Source organism: Onychostoma macrolepis, chromosome 11, assembly GCF_012432095.1.
Source record: "Onychostoma macrolepis isolate SWU-2019 chromosome 11, ASM1243209v1, whole genome shotgun sequence".
Lineage (NCBI taxonomy): Eukaryota > Metazoa > Chordata > Actinopteri > Cypriniformes > Cyprinidae > Onychostoma > Onychostoma macrolepis.
Window position 1 is genome coordinate 5330470 of NC_081165.1, and position 18975 is coordinate 5349444.

At 39.8% G+C, this 18975-nt stretch overlaps 1 protein-coding gene across 2 annotated transcripts; it reads right to left on the reverse strand.

Moving 5' to 3' along the window:
- Positions 1–7396: 7396 nt before the first annotated feature.
- On the reverse strand, positions 7397–18186 carry znf831 (zinc finger protein 831). 2 transcript variants are annotated; one of them, XM_058790459.1, is made up of 5 exons: positions 18102–18186; positions 17504–17710; positions 12099–16309; positions 9139–9326; positions 7397–8782 (listed from the first exon to the last, which is right to left on the reverse strand). In XM_058790459.1, exons 3-5 carry the CDS (start codon positions 16261–16263, stop codon positions 8078–8080), a joined length of 5058 nt encoding a protein of 1685 aa, XP_058646442.1. In that variant the 5' UTR covers positions 16264–16309; positions 17504–17710; positions 18102–18186; the 3' UTR covers positions 7397–8077. The 2 variants fall into 2 exon arrangements, with proteins under 2 accessions (XP_058646442.1, XP_058646443.1); XM_058790460.1 differs by lacking the exon at positions 18102–18186 and having other exon boundaries at positions 17504–18040.
- Between the last annotated feature and the right edge of the window lie 789 nt (positions 18187–18975).

The following is an 18975-nucleotide window of genomic DNA, read 5'->3' on the forward strand; positions in this document are numbered from 1 at the left end:
TGTAGTACATGGAAAAGATGTGGCCACTCATGACGAATGCCTCAGATGGGTGTTCACAGCTCTGTCTAGACACAATCTGACAATTGAACAGAGAAAAATGCATGTTTGCTGCCCCAACAATAGACTTTGTGGGTCTTCGGGTGTCCAGTTCAGGTATCACACCATTGCAGTCCAACGTTGAAGCCATTCTCAACCTTCCAGTGCCAACCTCAGCTGGACAGCTTGCATCATTGCTTGGCATGACTGCTTACTTACTCAGGTTCTTACCTCAGTATTCTGAAATCACTTCCCCTCTACGACAGCTACTCAAGCATAACACCCACTGGGCATGGACAGCGGATTGTGAGCAGGCTATTCGATGACTCAAACACCTTCTTACGTCACCACCAACTCTAGCTCATTTTGATCTCTCCAGCCCCACCCTGGTGACATGTGACGCATCAGCAGTAGCAGTCAGAACAGTCCTGTCACAGCTGCATGATGGCATTGAAAGGCCTATTGCTTTTGCTTCATGGGCTCTGAGTACTCAGTGGGAGAGAGAGAGGCGTTGACGTGCATTTGGGCATGTGAGCGCTGGCACATGTATTTATATGGACGATCCTTTACTCTTAGAACAGACCACCAAGCTCTCACTACCCTCATGTCCTCTGCTGGAACGGGCCACAAGCCCCTCAGGCTTCACCGATGGGCTGACAGGTTGAATCAGTACAACTACCAGCTGCTGTTCACTCCTGGAAAAGACAACGTGGTTGCAGATTTCCTGTCACCTTCAGCTGCGGAGCCAACTAGCACAGCCAAGCAGCCAGAGTCAGATATAGAGAGAGATCTTGTGCAGTTAGTGTATGAGCCCTTACAGGCTGTAGTGTCTCTTGAAGAACTTCAGCGAGAGTCTGCAGCAGACCCACTCTTCGTTACACTGAGTACCTACATTCAGAACGGCTGGCCAGCTCGGGTAAGCGCTGACCTGACACCTTTCTCCAGGGCAGAATTGACATGTTGGGGTGAGTCATGCATTGCACGGGGGCACCGAGCAGTCATTCCTCTGTCCCTTAGGGGGCAGGTGCTGTCAATGGCACACGAGGGTCACGTGGGGATAGTTAAACTGAAGCAGAGGTGCCAAGATTTGGTTTGGTGGCCAGGGATTGACAGAGAGCTAGAAGCTCTTGTACGTGACTGTGCACCTTGTCTGCTTAGTGGTAAAACAGGTGCTCCACCTTTGCAACCTGTTGACTGGCCCACCAAACCATGGGAGCGTCTACAGATGGACATTTGTGGGGAGCTCGCCTCGGTTCCTCACCATCAGCGGTTTCTAGTTGTGCTGTATGACCTCCGCTCAAAGTGGCCCGAGGTTGTGCCTATGGGCTCAGTTACAGCCTCCGCAATGGTTGATTTCCTGGAGCAACTCTTTTCCCGATGGGGAATCCTGCAGGCCATTACCACTGACAATGGGCCGCAGTTCGTTTCCAGTGAGTTTTCATCGTACCTGGCTGCCAGGGGCATAGCCCATATACACACCATCCTCAAGCTAATAGTGGCGTGGAAAGATTTAATCAAAGTCTGAAAAATTGCATATGTGCACACCTTGCCCAATGTTTCCCATTTAAGGCTGCTCTTTCCCAGACACTCTTGCATTATCGTGCTATTCAACATGCCACCACGGGGGTGTCCACTGCCTGTCTCATGCTTGGCAGGGAACTAGAATTACCGTTGAGCAGGCTGTGCCCATCTCATCAGCTCCCAGTGAACACTTCGATTCGGGCACAGGTTCATCAACATCAGCGCAACATGAGAGCCAGATATGACTGCAAGCATCGTGTTCGGCCCACAAAGATAAGAGTACAGGATTGGGTAAGAGCCCGTAGGCCACATCACAGCAATAAATTGAGCTCTTTCCTGTCTGAGCCCCTCCAGGTCAAACGGCAGCTTGGGCCAGTCACTTTTGAGCTAGCTAATGGATCCCGCTGGCATGCCAGTTGTCTTCGAAGTGTGCCCACCTCCTCTGTTATGGAGGAAAACCTGAACCGACCTATGGACCCCATTTTGCATCCACTACATCTGGACCCTGATGTAGTCACCGGACAGGAAGTGAGAACAAAATGTTGTCAGGGCCCACAATCTGAAGATGCCCCTATGACAACTCGCCCTGTGAGGACAAGGGCACGTCCTGCACACTTCCAGGACTTTGAAGCTACGTTTCATACTTAAGCTTGGTGGGAGGGGGGAAAATGTTGTGGCTGCTAACCAGTTCTTCATTGTTATTATCTGTTGTAGTAATACTGTCGTGAAGTCATGCTGATGTGCATGCTTCACAGTTGTACCATATTCCGTTCTGTTGCCGCTGAAGTTCCTTGAGTAAACTAGCATTCACCCGAAGCTCCGTTGTTATGTGTTTTTGTTGAACATAAGTTTAATTTAAAAAAATTTTTTAAGGAGTTATGTATGCTCTATGAATGACTTTGAAGTGAATAAGACGATGAGCCATGTTTTTAGATGTAGTATTTGTCCTGCCCCTCTTACATTGATTGGACAGCTGGGTAAAAAGTGACAGTGACGAGAGCTGTGTTTTACCCAAAGCTAAACAGTAACTCTCAGCTACCAAAAAAAAAAAAAAAACTGAGCAAATGATCTTGTAAAATATTATAATGGCAGTGTATCAAAATTCAGTGTCATCAGTTTGCCAAAAAGAACACCATTTACACATAACGTACAAATACTTACATATTTTCAGCATTTAAATGTACAAAGCTGACGTATTGACGACATCTAAAAATAAATCCTTATGAATATTGAAATCGCGGAATTAATTTTATTATTAGTTGTTTTTAGTTGTCATATCGATTACCTTGTTTTCAACTGCATCATTAAATAGTTTACTCGTTTACTTAATACGAAATTATAACATTTAGTTTTGTTGTGTGATTTCTGCTGCCAGCTCGTTTCCAAGAATAGGCCTACATAATGTTAAACAAGACTTCACTTTAAACCTTTAATTAAATAATATTTGAAATCGTTTAACCTTTACTTGTCATGTAATGTTTACTTTGTTTGCCATGGGCCACAAAAGACGTTTTCTCCGACATGCTGTGACTGACAACAGAACTATAAAAAAAACACCAAAACCACAACATAATTACGAAATAAAACGATTTTATTTGTGCGCTGTAATCCAGATCTTCAGAATCCATACGACTGCAAGGAACAGACCCAAATCCAAGCCTTTATTCGACGATCTTCCTCTCCATCCCGAGCAGCAAGTCCAGCGACCGTGAACAGCAAAGCCCGCGCTGACTGACGAGTTCGTTACGAATTCAAATGTTTCCGCTTCAAACGACAGGTTTTACGGCCGGATAATCGAATGCTCATTGGCTCGCTTGCATTCGTCACAGATTGCCGAGTTGCCAACATGCCGTGTTTCTGGTGAGGTGTGTATTTGAATGATGCCAGCACGCGCGCACCTTCACGAGTTCACAGAGAACGAGAGGATCAGGAAAATCTGGATAATATTTTCAGTGATTAACAACATAAATTCTGCTCTGCACCTCACACAAACCTACTGTATTCCGCCAAAGAGGACTGCGGCTGCAACGCATCGTCATTTGGATTACTTTTGGTCGCGCTTTTGACATTTTGACATAATGTTTTGACATTACAATAAATAAATTATTGTAATTGTATTTACCTGTCTGTCATGTTTTTCTTATACTCTACATAAATATCTATGTTTAGGTTTAGAAGCAGGAGTGGGATTAGCGACTATAAAAACATTTTTAATGCTATATTGTTACTAAAATGGTTATTTTCCTGCATGTTTCGGTCAATTGCGTTTGATATCCTTTTATATTCGCTATAAAATGGGTAGGTTTAGGTTTGGCGGTAAATTTCTTATTAATAAAATTATAAAAATGCATACTCGCTGTAAAATGGGTAGGTTTAGGTTTGGGGGTAGGTTAAGGGGTCTAAAAGTCTAAATCGCTTATAGATAAAATGATAAAAATGCATTGATTCGAATATCTTAATGATATAAAAGATACGTAAATATTTTTAAGTTTTATAGCTTAAAATACGTATCGATTTGTACGTTTTAAATGTTGAAATACGTCTAAATTGTACGTTTCAGCATCAATAAAAACGTACAAAAATGTATGTTTTGTGTTTGTAAATGTTACGTATTAATACCTACGTATAAACATGAGACCAGGCTGCTATAGCCATTTGAATACCCTCAGGACTGATGGCATAGCCTAGGAACTGGATGGTACATACCGCATGACCTGATATTCATAACGGCTTGTAGGGTCACAAAAGTGGTCTTCCATTTGTTCCACTTCTGGATAAAAAATGAGGTTGATTGTGCTTAGGAGGTTCAGAGATCTGAGGCAGTAAGTTTAACAGGAAATAATGAGGGTGAGTGACGTTAGGAGTATTAACATAACTCACTCCTGGCTGAGGGGGTTGAATGGGTCACGTCAAACTGACATGTCCCCCTCCATTTGACGTGTCCCCCTCCACTGCAATATAGGCATAACCCCTGGGTCACCCGGTGTAGGCACTCTGCTGAGGATAGTCGGTAGGTGTCAAATTGCATTGGTTTGGAGCTGGGTTCTGGAAGCCAGAATGAGCAAAGGGTAGAAAATCTTATACTATTTTATTTAGTATACAATTTCTGTGAAAAATGCATTTAACATAACTCATTAACATAAATTATGTACAGTTTATATCAGAGAGTGAGGACACGTGTGCAGACTTTCACCAGCAGTACCAGTGTTAAAAGCGCACAAATTGTAAATTTACAATGGCTGATGATTTTTCATGTGAAAGAGGATGACATGTAATGATGCGCCAGGGCAGTTGTGAACGTGCTGAGAACCATTTGCCAGGCTGTGGATTAAAGGTAAAAATGTTGTAAATAATGTTTAGTTTCTTGCATAGACAGACTGCTTTTGCTTCATAAGACCTCAATGGATGGTCATGAGCCATGGTTATTACACAATGGACCACAAAATAAAGTTATCAAAGTTTATTGAATAATGATTTTTGGCATCTTTATAACTTTAGATTGGGGAAGAATTTACAAAAGACTCTGCAGTGCACAAACACAAAATCCATCGCATCATTTGCATCCAGTGTAGACACAAAGTTACAGTAGGTTAAATCATAACATGGAAATTTAATAGTGTGATTTGTGTCATTGCGACATAACACATGCTTAGTGTTATAAAAAAAACAAAAAAAGTGCAGGGAACAGAATCACCTGTTTCTAACAGGGGTGTAGCAGCCGTGGGGGACGTGTCCCCCACATCCCCGGTGGCTGCTACACCCCTCTACTCTATCTTGACCATGTGCTAAAACATTAAGAATGATGAACGGATAAACAGTTTGAAATAGTTTAATTGATAGTCTCAGGCCTTTGACAGTATGGTCTGTATATGCAGTGTCTTCCAGTTTTAGGGGGTAACTAACTGTAGTAGCCATGCTACCAGTAGTGTGGCAGTTGGTAAGCCTTAACCTCTTAAGACCCTGCGACCTTATATGAGGACATTATATTTTAGTGAATTTCTCTGAGACTATACATGCCACAGTTTTAAGTCTGGATGTGCTGTACAGAGCACATTCAGGGCTTTTCAGAGATACTAAATGATTGGCTGTTTCACCATGACCACTCCCTCTCCTTGATCTTCAAAAATGTCTGATATTAATTTAGTGACACTCTTATGGAGATATGAAAATATTTAGTAATTATCATTTAAATATGTTTAATTTTTAAACTGTGTGTCATAAATCAACATCTCAGGAAAATGTTGGGGTTTCAAATCAAAATATGACTTTCTGTTACGAAACACGACATTGATTTCATACATGTCCTCATATGAGGACACCGGGACTAAAAGCATGTTTATTACGCATTTTGGGAGAGATAACAAATGAATAGGGAAATAAATTATATTTCAGTATTCTAAGAAATATTATATATTATTATGAAAATCGTGCCAATTATTACTCCCATTATTTCACTTCTTCTTTCATTACATGTTGCCCCAAAAACACATTAATATGCAAATTAGATTTAGTTTATAGATACATTGTATATAATGAGAAAACCTGTTTATGGCCATTTTTCACACATTTAAAAAATGGTATATCAAATCATTCTGTCATAACATAGTTGAGAATCATCTTTATACAAAGTTTGTTAAAAAAAAATAAAATCCTGAAAAGTAGCATAGCATAGTATAACTCTTTTTTTTTAATGCTTTAAACAATGTAAAGACATGAAAAAAAAAAAACTTCATTCTTGGTTATATATATATATATATATATATATATATATATATATATGCATATATATACACACACACCCATATACGATTATGCAGTGATCATTATAGCCATTGTCCATTCAGCCAACTAGAACTGATAACAGTGCAGGAAGGTTAAAGTCTGTGATGAGTAAAAGTCTTTTTAGTCACACTGCTAGAGGCCTCCCACTGGCTGACTCATTGCCATCACTGCATTTACTGATGGCTTGATGACTGATCTCTGTGGAACCCCACTGTGAGAATGTATTCTTGGGCCAAGGCTTTATACTTATTCAGCCATTGTGAGTCAGATAAAGAGATTACACTCTCAAGAAGAATGTGCACATCCTGCGTGCTTTCTCCAGGTGCCCTCACAGAATTAAAGGTGAAACTCCTAGGGCTGTGAAATGCGGTATGATTCACAGCACATGTGCACCTGCTGATGGAGGGTAGCGTGAGGATGCAGGGACTGACTGGGTGTTTTGTGTGTACATAAAATTCACCTGGATGCACCTGTGGGCATGGACAAAATAATGAAGACTGTCTGTGGGTGGTTTTGAGTAAGGTTTTACTGTCTTTTTGAGGTCCAAATGTCCACACGAAACCTACATTGTGTGGACCTGAGGAAGGTTCCTGTGATGAAAACAGCTTTATAGACTGTAAAATAATAATAATAATAATAATAAAACAAAACAAAAAAATAAATAAACTGCAACTGTTATCATATTAAGCTTTTTCTTTGTTTGACTAAGAATTACTTTTGTTTATGTAACCTAAAAATCAGATTGTCAAATCACATAGGCTGTTTAACAAAAACAAACCAGTTTAATTATGTTACTTTACATGAAGCACACTTATAAAATTAAATTAAAATAAAAAAGCAGTATAAAGGCACTAAATAACTGGTTGTGTGTGTAATATTAATAATGTTAATATTAGTTAATGGACCTGAGCTTACATGAACTAACAACGAACAATTGTATTTTAATTAATAAATACTGTGATAAATATATTGCTCATGGTTAGTTAATGATAGTTAATACATTAACCAATGTTAACTTAATTCTGTACATCTAATCAATTGTTCCTGTATCTTGAAATGTTTTTTTATTTTTTATTATTGTATCCAAAGAAAAAGAGAGAAAGAACAGACCAAAAAAGCACTACAAAAGTCTAAATGACTAGAGCTGCATTTTGAATCCATAGCTATCTTAGATTGAGAAAACTTGCAGCACTCTCTATGAGGAACAAAGCGAATCGTAAGGTTTTAATAGATGAAAAGATTCCTTCTCTGTAAACACAGTCACTTCTCATTTAAAAGCTAAATTCAAAATTTAGCATGATGCAGAATGTCAGAAGACAGACAAAGAGCAAATGTCATTTGACATCATAGATGTGGTAAATCTTCTTCAGGCAACAGTTTATGAATGTTTGCAGGATTTCAGCATCAGCATTCAGACTGGTATCATGATTAAATTTCGGTCTGTTCCTCATGCAAATCAATCGTTTGGCCTTGAAAAACTTTGAATATTTGCAGTTATTTGAAAACATTATTTCGACTGAGCTTTGATCAGACTGTTACATCAACATAACAAAGTTATATCCCAGTATATAGATTAATGATGATAAAATACCATGTCTTTCACGTCAGCCTAATGATGGCAAGTTGCTAAAGCTGCTAAAGGGCTCTTTTGTCGTCTGTATGGTGAGGCATGTAGCAGTATTGGACACCTTGGGACTGAGAATGGAGTGTTTTGCCTTGTTTTGTGTGTACGTCCACCTTACTCAAGTTCAATGACTAGTTTTTGCTCATCATCACTGCTGCTGTTACTGTCCTCATGTTCCAGGTAACTACTGCTACCTAAATATGTTGGGTTGCTATGTATAGCTGGGGGACATATTTGATGAGTGTGCAGCTCTTGAATAGACATTTGATGTGAGGCATTGCAAGAACTGGGCCCAGCACTGCATGATGAAGCAATACTTGCATGAACAGTCTCAGTCTTTGAAGCACCAGAGTTATTTTGCAAAACGCTGGCTGATACAGTTGTGCCACTCATTTTGTGCTCTGATGTCTGTACTTGATTGTCTTTTGAATAAATCCAGTAGCTCATAGGACCCCTTGGATGTGTCTCCTTTTGGAATTCATTTTGTATGGTATTCACTTTGAGTGGGTGTACCAAAAGATGTCTGCAGGTTTGATTAGAATATTTTGGTGAAGATGTCTCCTTTTGGCTTGTCTCTTGAGAAGGACTCTTCCCCAAATATTCACCCATGCTGTCTTTTCTGGTATTGTTACATTCCCCTTGACCTTGATGTTGAAAGGTTTGTGAAACAATGTTTGTGCAAACAGATGCTTCCGGATTGTTTGGCACTCCAAATATCTCATGCTGAAGTGGTTCTGAAATGTTGAGGGACACTTCCCGAGAGAAATGTGGGTGAGCTTGAGCAGATGTTAGATGCTCCTCACAAGAAGTTGCATCTTCCTGTTGTCAAAGGAAACATACATAACATTAGTACACATTATGGAACGCCTCAGACCGACCACAGACAGTCCCCGCTCTAACGCTGTCTTTTGCTTGGATGTGAAGTGGTTTATTACTTAATACTTATAATAATTCATCAAAATAAAACATTTAAAAATAGTATATGGTCTAGAAAACTGTCACAGTGTAAAATGTGTTGTTGGTTAAGTCATTGCCCTCAATGTTATGCAAAACACCTGGTTGTGTATTCCAAATTTTTCTTGGATTTGAATGGTCTTTTAGGACTTCTCCTCTCACTACCTATGCTCCCCAATGACCTCCCATTCTTCATGAGCCCTTTCTATCTGCTCTCTCACCTTTCTTTTGTCTATTTTGCCATTGTCTTTGAAAACTTGGCATGTGTTGTTCTTGTCAGCCACCTCTGTGCTGGCTCTTTCCCCCTCTCCACCTCCACTCTCAGGATCTTTGGGGATTGATTCCTTGCTCTGTTTCCTAGGGTCCCTCTGAAACCGCAAGCTTTTGAGGGTACCATCCTCGGCAGGTCCTGAGGGCAGAACAATGAATGAATATATGCAGCATGTTTTGGGGTCTGTCCCTGAAGCCAGGTCTCAGCTTATTCTTTCCGTCCATCACAAAAGTTTGTTTGTATGTCCTATGAGGGCAGTTCCAAGTATTGAAATAATTTAACTGCACAAAGAGTATGGGCAGGTAGTATAATATATGTTTTTGAGGTTCAAATGTCCACACAAACATTGTGTGGATCTGAGGAATGTTCCTATGATGAAAACAGCTTTATACACTGTAAAAAAATCTAAAAAAAAGTCTGCAACTGTTACCTTAAGAGAAGCTTTTTTTCTTTTTTGACTAAGAATTACTTTTGTTTATGTAACCCCCCCCCCCCACCCACAAAAAAAATAAAATAGATGAAATGTGTCGAATCACATATTAAACATAAATAAACCAGTTCAATTACGTAACTTTACATAAAGCACACTTGCGGGGAAAAATAAAAATCCAGTATAAAATCACTAAATAATTGTTTGGGTGTGTTAATAGTAGTTAATGGACCTGAGCTTACATGAACTAACAATGAACAGTTGTATTTCCATTAATAAATATTGTAACAAATATATTGCTCATTGTGAGTTAATGATAGTTAATGCATTAACCAATGATTACTTAGTTTTGTACATCTAATCAATTGTTCCTGTATCTTGAAAAGTATTTTTTATTATATCCAAAGAAAGAGAGAGAGAGACAGCACAGACAAAAAAAAAAAAAGTACTACGAAAGTCTAAATGACTAGTTGCATTTTCAATCCATATCCAGTTTGTTTGTATGTACTGTGAGGCCATTTCCAAGTATTGAAATAAATTCACTGCGCAAGAGGATGGACTTGTAGTATAATACTGGCATGACCCGAAGTGTTACTTTTTATTATGTTGTTCAAAACATGAACATTCATAAAATATGAGCATGCACACCCAACTGTTTATGTCAACTTTTTTATGGGCAACTAAAGAGGTTTTATGGCAACCAAAAACTTCTTTATCCAAAACTGATAAATTGGACACAGAAATCTCTTTAAAACTGAACATAAAACTGTTATTGTGAATGCAAAAGTTTCAGCCAGAAAACTTATGCAATTAATGTGCAGATATTTTGCCGTTCAGCCTCCTGGAACATATGCCTCATTGCAAACCCAATGTCAGCCAAATGAAGAAAAAAAATAACATGACAGTTTCACATTGTATATCAAGGCACACGGACCAACATATGCTACCATATATTATGGCGGTGGAGATATAAAAATGATTGTCTTGATGAAAAACAATCAGTCAGGTTCTCTGGGGTGGAACTGGTTTGGCTGAACTCTTGCGCATGTCTCTGTGCAGCATTGCTCAGAAAAGGAGGCTGCGTTTGGCTCTCAGATTGCTTGTCAGCCGTCTGGAATGGAGACATGCGCAAAATCTCCCTTTAACCTCTGGGTCTTTTCTCTGGTGAGTCCCTGTGGGGACCATCTTCCAGTGATCTCTGATCCTGAGCACCCTGTCAATTCCCTGAGCACATCTGATCAGTCAAACCTACGGCAGTCCATGCTAGTTGGAAGGGTTAAGATTTCTGTTCTGATCAACTATTTTATCTCTAATCAAGAGACCACCATTCACTTTAACTCAAGAAGCAACCATTTCCTTAGCACTTTTCCTCAGCTTTTTCTTTCAGGGGCTGTGTGTTTGGTTTATTCTAAGCCCCTCTGATTGACCCTTGACCTTCTTCAATTTGAGTGACCTGTGATCTAATGAAAGGAAATCTCTTCAGAGTGTGATTTACACCGTAAAGACTGCAAGGATCAAATGTTTCCCTCTAACAAGTGACTCAGATAAGAGAAACATCAGGTCAGTGTGAGAATACAGTGGAATTACAAAGGTTAGGACAGAAAAATGCCGCAAAGAATGTGATGACAACGTAATGATGTTCACCTTAGATTCACCCTCTCACACTAAATTATTGGTGATCCTACTGAATTCAAAACAGGTTCTGCTTGTGAACTGATATTACTGAATAACTTGAATGGGCAAGACAGAATGGTTCAACAGCTTTGCACTTTTTTGACATAATTATACTAATATGTGGTGCTGCATACAAATCTGAGATGTCTCTGGCATGTCTCTCATGATACATGAAACATCATTTTTAATATAATATTAATAATGGTCACAGTTCATGCAATTTCTTTGGCCAATAGTAAATTGCATGTCCTTTAAATTTGATGTAATTAACTTTTTTTCCATGCAAGCATCCTTTTCTGAAGATGTCATTCTTTAAACTGTAATTTGCATTTTATTACTATTTTTGTCTGACTGCTTCAATAGCAAGGTTTTCTGTATTTATTCACATAGTATTCTGTAACATTTCACAAAGAATTCAAAGATTTTGGTACTATTCTTATGTTGCTACATCATGTGACTTTTCATAATATTGGTTAAAACAAACAAACAAACAAACAAACTTAGCAGCTCAACAGCTCAAGTGTTAAAAGTATAAAATGTCTGCTGTAATTTACAAGTGTGGGTGCAAATTAAACTTTCTCAGAGAGGTCAAGAGCAACATTGGAGGACAATGTCTAGGAACAGACACAGGAAGTTTTGAACTCTTGTCACCATCTTGTGGAGAGAAAATGTTATGGCACCCTGTGTTATAAGTATTTATTATGTATAATGTCTAGCTATGGTTGCTCTATCACTACACAGTGCTACACTTTAAACAGCATGATAATATTACCTTGCAGAGTTATATAGTTAGAATTTGGTCCCACCTGTAAATATTTCCAGATTGGCATGGTGTGTATGGACATCTCCACATCTGGTACTGTCTTCAAGAATGCTATGAATGTTAGATGTCCTGTTCAGCATCGGACAGGATGCTTTCACTCCACTATAGGTGTCATTCCCAAAGTCACCTGAGCCTAGAGCAAAGGCCTGTTTGAAATCATACTGTGTAGATGTTTGGCCTGGACAAAATGTTCCAGTCACCAGGGTCCCGTGCTTGCAGCTGAGCTTGCCTTTGTCACATGCTCTCATTTCTCTTCTATCTAAACCTGAGCTGCCACATGCAGCCCAGTGTGGCTTGTTGTGACTGGGTTGTATTGTGGAGTTTAGCTCTTTTTGCATATGATGTGATTCTGCAATAGAGGTCTTTTTCTCACAAATACAAGTTCTGATCTTTGTTTGAATACTTTCACAGTTTCCTGATAATGTGACTGGCATGAGGTGGCTTGTTTCATTAGGCTCTTCTGGCTTAATATTTGTTATAGTTTGAATGTGATTTGGCTCCATTAAACAGAACAGCTCTTTATCTCTGGATGCCTCTATGACTGTTTGGTCCTCCGAGGAGTTGTCAGAATCTTGGTTATGGACAGAACAGTTTTGGGGCTCTTTGTCATTTCCTCTTCTAGAATAGTTACTGTCCACTAAACGAGGTTCACTTAGTTTGTCTCCAGCTGCTAGTTTGTGGCGTGTCTCTGTGGCAACTTCAAACCCAGCAGATGTTCTCTCCTGTGAATTTTCAGGTATCTTCTGTGGTTCATACAATTGTCCAGTTGAATTTTTTTTGTAATCCACTGAGGCTGAGATATGAACCTTCGTCTGTGCATGTGACCAAGATGAAACACATTGAGGGCTTCCATTTGTATAATTTTTAGCATTTTGAGAGTTTAAACTACAAACAATTTCTGCTTTATTTATTGGACTGGCAGATTCACAACTGGAACCTTTCTTTTTGCTCATCTCAGCATTATTTACCATTTCCTGTGCCATGCACACATGAGTCACATCATTGCTATACACCTGTGAAAGTGTTGTCTGGTTTGTTAAAGTGCTTGAAGTTGTTGTTTCAATATGAGGCTCTATCAGCGCTAGCTGTTCATCAGAAATAAGCTGCATGACTATCTGGAGGTCTGCTGTTCGTACATAAAATGTGTTCTGAGCCTGTGTTGAGCCATTTACTAGTATCATGTTTCCTTCAGCCTGGGACCCTTGAAAGTCATCAGTGGCCATTTTAGAGGCCGTGCTTTTCAGAGTATTCTCATGCGCTGTGGATTTGGTGTCCCCTGTAAGACCAAGAGGTTTTCCTGATTCATTCACAGGGGAGGCAGGATGGTTTTGTACTGTAGGTGTCGTAGTTACTGAAGAATAGGTTTGTACACCAGATTCTGAATAATAACTCACTGTTGACGTGTTCAGTGATGTAACAGGCTGAGTGTTCTCTGAGGTTGATGATACAAAACCTGTTGACGGGTCTTCTACCACACGTGTTGCACAGTTGCTCTGCAACAAAGATATTTGATGCTGCACTGGTGAAGAAAAAAGTGAATTTGATGTAGGTGTGGTAGACTGAATCTGTGTCAGGAATTTTGATAAAGTGTTTGTTTGATTTAGCTCTGAACAGGAAAGCGATAAAATAGGCACTGAAGTTGTTGCGTACAATTCATCTTGTTTACTCTGGTCAAAGGTTGTGACTATTGAAACACCCTGACACTGCTTTGAGGGTTGTAAACTGTTCTCAAGATGACACTGCACTGTAGTTTGGCGGCTTTGCCTGAGATCTGGAATGTTTGAGCAAGTGCTATGTGCTAAAGTGGAGCCAGAACAAGAAGCTGACACTCCATCTGTGGAACACGGAATCTTCAGCTGGTATTTGGGAGGAAAGCTGGTCTTCGCTTCAGGGACAGTAGGGCTGCTGATAGAACCAGACGGGGTGCCAGATGTCCCACTCACGTTGATAAAACAAAAAGCAGGGCTAAGAGTATTACCAAGGAACTGACTTGAATTTGACAGCTGATGTATGAAGCTACCTTGCGGGTGGAGATTTTGCATGTTGACCTTTTGTGCTGGAACTGTGATGGAACCGTACGTTGCACAAGTTGACAGGGGTAATTGACTAATTAAACCACACAGATTTTCATTTGCCTCTCCAGTTCTAGGATCTGAAATACTGAGCATTTGCACATCGTTCCCAGTGCGCAGTTTCTTCCTCTCTGATGGGATATGGAAGTCAGTGTGTTGTGTTATTATTTCATCCCTTTCCATGTCTTCCCCCTTATTATTTTCAAAGCTGGTATATGACACCTTAAGGTCATTTTGTAAGGTCACAACAGAACTGGAAGTAAAGCTCAGAGACACGGATCCATTGTCCCTCTGTTGGTTAATTTGAATTCCCAGGCTTTGGTCAGAATTCAGTGTAGTCTTTTTCGCCTTCAGTGTACAGTCTTTCTCAGTATTGTAGAGTTTTGTAAATGTCCCACCTTTGTAAGTGTGCCATTTTGTGTAGTCAAATTTTCGGGCTTTCTTCCTGTAGTTTCCTTTTATAGTTGGCTCTGTTCCAACATCAGTGCTGTCCCCATCCAAGCTAAGGCTGCTAATACTACCTCTTTCAACTGGGGATCCCTCTGCAGTAGGCAGACAATCTACCGCTACCTGCCTAACTAGTGAGCGATGACATGGTGCTCGTTGGTCTGATGACCTTAATGGGTAAACATGCCCTGCACTGCACCGTCTGCTAAGATTCAAATTCATTGCTCCATCAGTGGGTTTGCCACCCATAGGGAAGGGTAAAGAACTGCTTCGTGTTAATGGTGCATGCTCCAAGCCAGTGGAGTGCTGTGTAGGCACAGAGCCGTGAATTGCCCCACCTCCTCTGTCTTGATTTTGTGAGCTTGAGCTGTGCTTGCTGCTCTTTATCTCAAAATGGAAGGAGTCTTTATAAGTGTATGGCACAGGAAGATCAATGCTTCCTTGTTTTGACAATATTGTCTTTCTTGGCCTCACAGTTTCCAGTTGTTTATTATCCACCAGCACACTATTCTCATATATAAGCTTTGAAATCCATTCTTCCAGCTTCTGCTTCTCCTGAATGGACACCTTGCATTTGGGGTCAGGGGTCATCTCTGAGGGTGCCTGGGAGGTGCCTGGTTCCTGCCGTTCCATAGTGGTTTCTGTCAATGATTCCATACTGGGATAATGCAAACTTGCTCCAGGACTGCTGGATAAATGATGCTCACTGCTGTCACTGAAGCCAGAGTCTGTACTGTCGTGGCTTTGAGATTTTCCTCGGGACATTGGGGAATCCCACGGTTTGGAGAACAAAGCTTCTTGCCTCTGAAGAGGCATACGATTTGGAGTCAGCTGTGTACATCCATCCTCACACAGTGCACTTGTCTGCTGGATAGCAGGATTATATTTCACACCATCTGATAATTCCACAGTTTTTCTCAAATAATTTACATTGTCTTGAAGCGCTGGTGTTGTCCTTAATCCATTGTGCACTATAGAGTCTACCTGACTCGGTATTGTCACTACAGGAATAACTTCTTTACTCCTCTTCAAGTCAGCTGAATCTCCGCCATTCATCTCACAGGATGGACTTGTACAGTTGTCCTTTAAACTCTCTGTGCTCTCCTGGCTGCTGAAGGTGCCTTTGTCAGATTCGCTGGAAAGGCGGGCATGAGCCTGGGTGCGCTTGTGTTTATAAAGGTTACTCTGCGTCTTGAAGGAAATGCCACAGGTAGTGCAGGGATATGGTCGCTCTCCTGTGTGGCAACGAAGATGTTTCTCGAGCACGCTGGGCTTCAGACAGTCCTTACCGCACTGTGGGCAAATATGCTTCCCAAAAGACTTAGGTCTGCCCGAGGTTGCTGGAGCCACTAGCCTTTGTTGTTGCAAAACAGCCCCGCTGGCAATATGCAGTGTCAGAGAGGGCAGAGTCGAGTTGCTACACATCCTTGGAAGGAACAGTGGTACAACCGTTGCATCCTGCAAGGCTCCAGGTTGGGCCTGAGGATATGGCTGCAGGCCAGGGGCAGGAACGCTGTGGACATACATAGTCGTGAGAGGGGCCTTAACACGCGTCTCTTCCTCTCTCTGTGCAGACGCTGAACACTGAGGCTCGGTAGCTCTCACAAAGCTCTGCTTGCTAGTTGCCATGGTAACACAACCCTTGTGATGCTGGGAGATGGAGCTCACTAATTACCTAAAAAAAGAAACAGTTTCATTATATTATTATTATTTTTTATGTATATTCTTTTTATTATTATTATTTTCATTAGGCCTGGACTCTGGATCAAATGATTCCTCCCTCAAATCTGAATTGGAATACAGGCGATAGGAAGCTAAAGATTTCACACATATTACAAATCACCATTGTTTAAAAGGACTGAGAGGGTAGAAGCTACAAAATGTGTATTAGAGCTGGTTGGCTAATCTGGACTTGAAAAGAAAATGCTATAGCAGCAGAAAAATGGGTGATTATTGATTTATTTGAAAAAATGAACTTGCTCACTTTAAGAGTATGTTTACATTTGACAACTGTTGTCTTTTCTCTGCTCAGTTAATCATGAAAATGTAAAAATGTGGTGAAGATACTTCATGATGGATTTGAGTTTAAGTCTAGTAGGAATCTCATATTTAATGTGAACACATGGTCAATATTTGCATATTGCAGAAGCACCAGAGGAGAATGAGCAGAAAATGGTGGTGGTAGAGTTATGACTCATTTCTAGAAAAATGATAGCATCAAGGACCTCCTACCTAGACTAGATTATTTTCGCATTTATGTAAATGTGAAGACATTTTTTTATTATTATTATTTAAAAATTACTTAACTTTGCTTATCTTTTGTCTCTTAAATTTTCTGTTTTAGCTCTTGTAACATGATTGCAGATTTATGATGATATTTGGCTTGTGAGGTTCTTTACACTTTAGAGTTAAGACAGTCCTGTCTAAAAAATGTATTACTTGGAGGTTTGAAAAAAGTTTGTCATCAATTTTTACTGTCTTAAAAAATTAAAAAAAAGAACCCTGGCTCTACACCTATGTTCATTAAATCGGATGCTGTACAGTTTAGCTTGTTCACAGGACAAATATTATTAGACAAATGCAAATTTACAAATTACATCACTATGAAAAAAAAAAATGATTTGAGAAGCCCAGGCTTTAAATTATATGAACTAAAATAACATTACCTTCCATCCCTACTCACTTGCAGAAATAAAGAAGTTAAATTTAAACAGTACAGTTCTTTGTATTGTTCACATCCTTTTATCTGTGCCCTGCCGTCTGTGTATCACATCATTACGCTTATGAAAGATTCTTATCAAGCTCATCAAAAGATACGAAGAAGATCAGTCTGCATGCTCTTAACATAGTGCAATCACAGGTCACTCACCAGAGCTTGGAACTTAAAGGTGACACGGCAGCAGCTAAAGATTTCCCAATTAAATCCACAATGTAGAAACAAAAATCCAGCTTTGAAACAGTGCGAGGTAAAACGAACAAGAGAGTGACAGCGAGCATGTGACTGTGGCACACTCTCTCACCACAAAGGCCCTTGGTTCCTCTTCCCGCTTTAGTTTTCTTACAGCCATTTCTGCTGCTGATGGAGGAAATACAAACGTCATTCATGCAAATGTGACTGGATGACGGTGACAACACAATGTAAAAAGTATATGAGAGAGAGTGAAAGAGGAAGAGAGAAGTCACTGACAATACCATTAAAAACAAAGTTCAGGGCGCCAGCACTTTGAAAGAAATGAACCCAAACCAAAGTGAAGATCATGCGATCATACATGGAGATCCAGAAAGAAAGACTAAATGAGATGGACACAGATATGGAAGAAAGCAGATGGAGGGAGGGAGAGAGAGAGAGAAAGTGAGAGTGAGCTAGTAAGACAGAGACAGAGTGCAGCACATAACAACACAACTGAACAACTAAAAAAACAAAATCCCTGTTCAAAAGAGGAAGTACTATGAACATGCAGACCCACCTCAAAAAGATAATTTCACCCACAAATGCACACACGCTGTGTTTGCTGCATGTACCTGACTTCTGTTTCTGGCTTTTCTCACTCCTCCAGTCACCCACACACCCACACACAAAGGAGAAGTGTAACAGAATTTGTGGCTGTGTAACATTTGATGGTGCGTGGTTTTATTTATTTATTTTGTAAGACATGTTAGCAGCTACTCATCAAAAGTGGCTTGTGTCTGGCACCCAATGATCAGAGAGTACATTAACTACCATCTGCGCTTTAAACTACAGCAGAGCAGTGGATGGCTTATTATTTCCTGTAAACAAAAGCAAAAGCTAAAGCAAATCCTCCAGAGGAATAAAATCTGATTCTGTTATCCTTCTGTGATAAATTGTTATGGCCTTCACTATCTGCTCCTCATCTAATTGTAATTACATCAGAAAGGCAAAAAACAAAACAACAACAAAAAACAGCCATAGTTAAAAATAAAACAAAACAAACTGTTTAGAAAAGCTAATTGATATATTTGATTGTTATATAATAAACAATATTGAGAATGCAGGTTAGAAGTTGAAAGTTAGCAAAAAATCTAAATGAAACCCTAAAAATGGTACATTACAGTTTTTTTTACGATTGCTTACACTCTGAAATTAAAAATAACACACAGTTAGTGAAAGCTTAGACTCAAGGAGCAAAACCTCAGTCCAGATCTTCACAACTATAAGTACATTATCAGCCTCACACTTTTTGCAAAACACTACACACAGTGTTTTGCAAGACACTAAACACACTTCTTTACATTAGACACAGAAATCTAACATGATGTCACTTATTTGCCATTTCAAGACACTGCTTTCTAAAATACCACCCCTATAAACCAGTTGATCAA

Coding starts and splice junctions, on each gene's coding strand:
- znf831 (XM_058790459.1), bottom strand. CDS start 16,263: ATGGCAACTAGCAAGCAGAGCTTTGTGAGAGCTACCGAGCCTCAGTGT. Junction 9,327..12,098: donor CAATCTGGAAATATTTACAG/GTGGGACCAAAT, acceptor TTCTGCCCTCAG/GACCTGCCGAGGATGGTACC. Junction 8,783..9,138: donor GCAAAATAGACAAAAGAAAG/GTGAGAGAGCAG, acceptor CTTTGACAACAG/GAAGATGCAACTTCTTGTGA.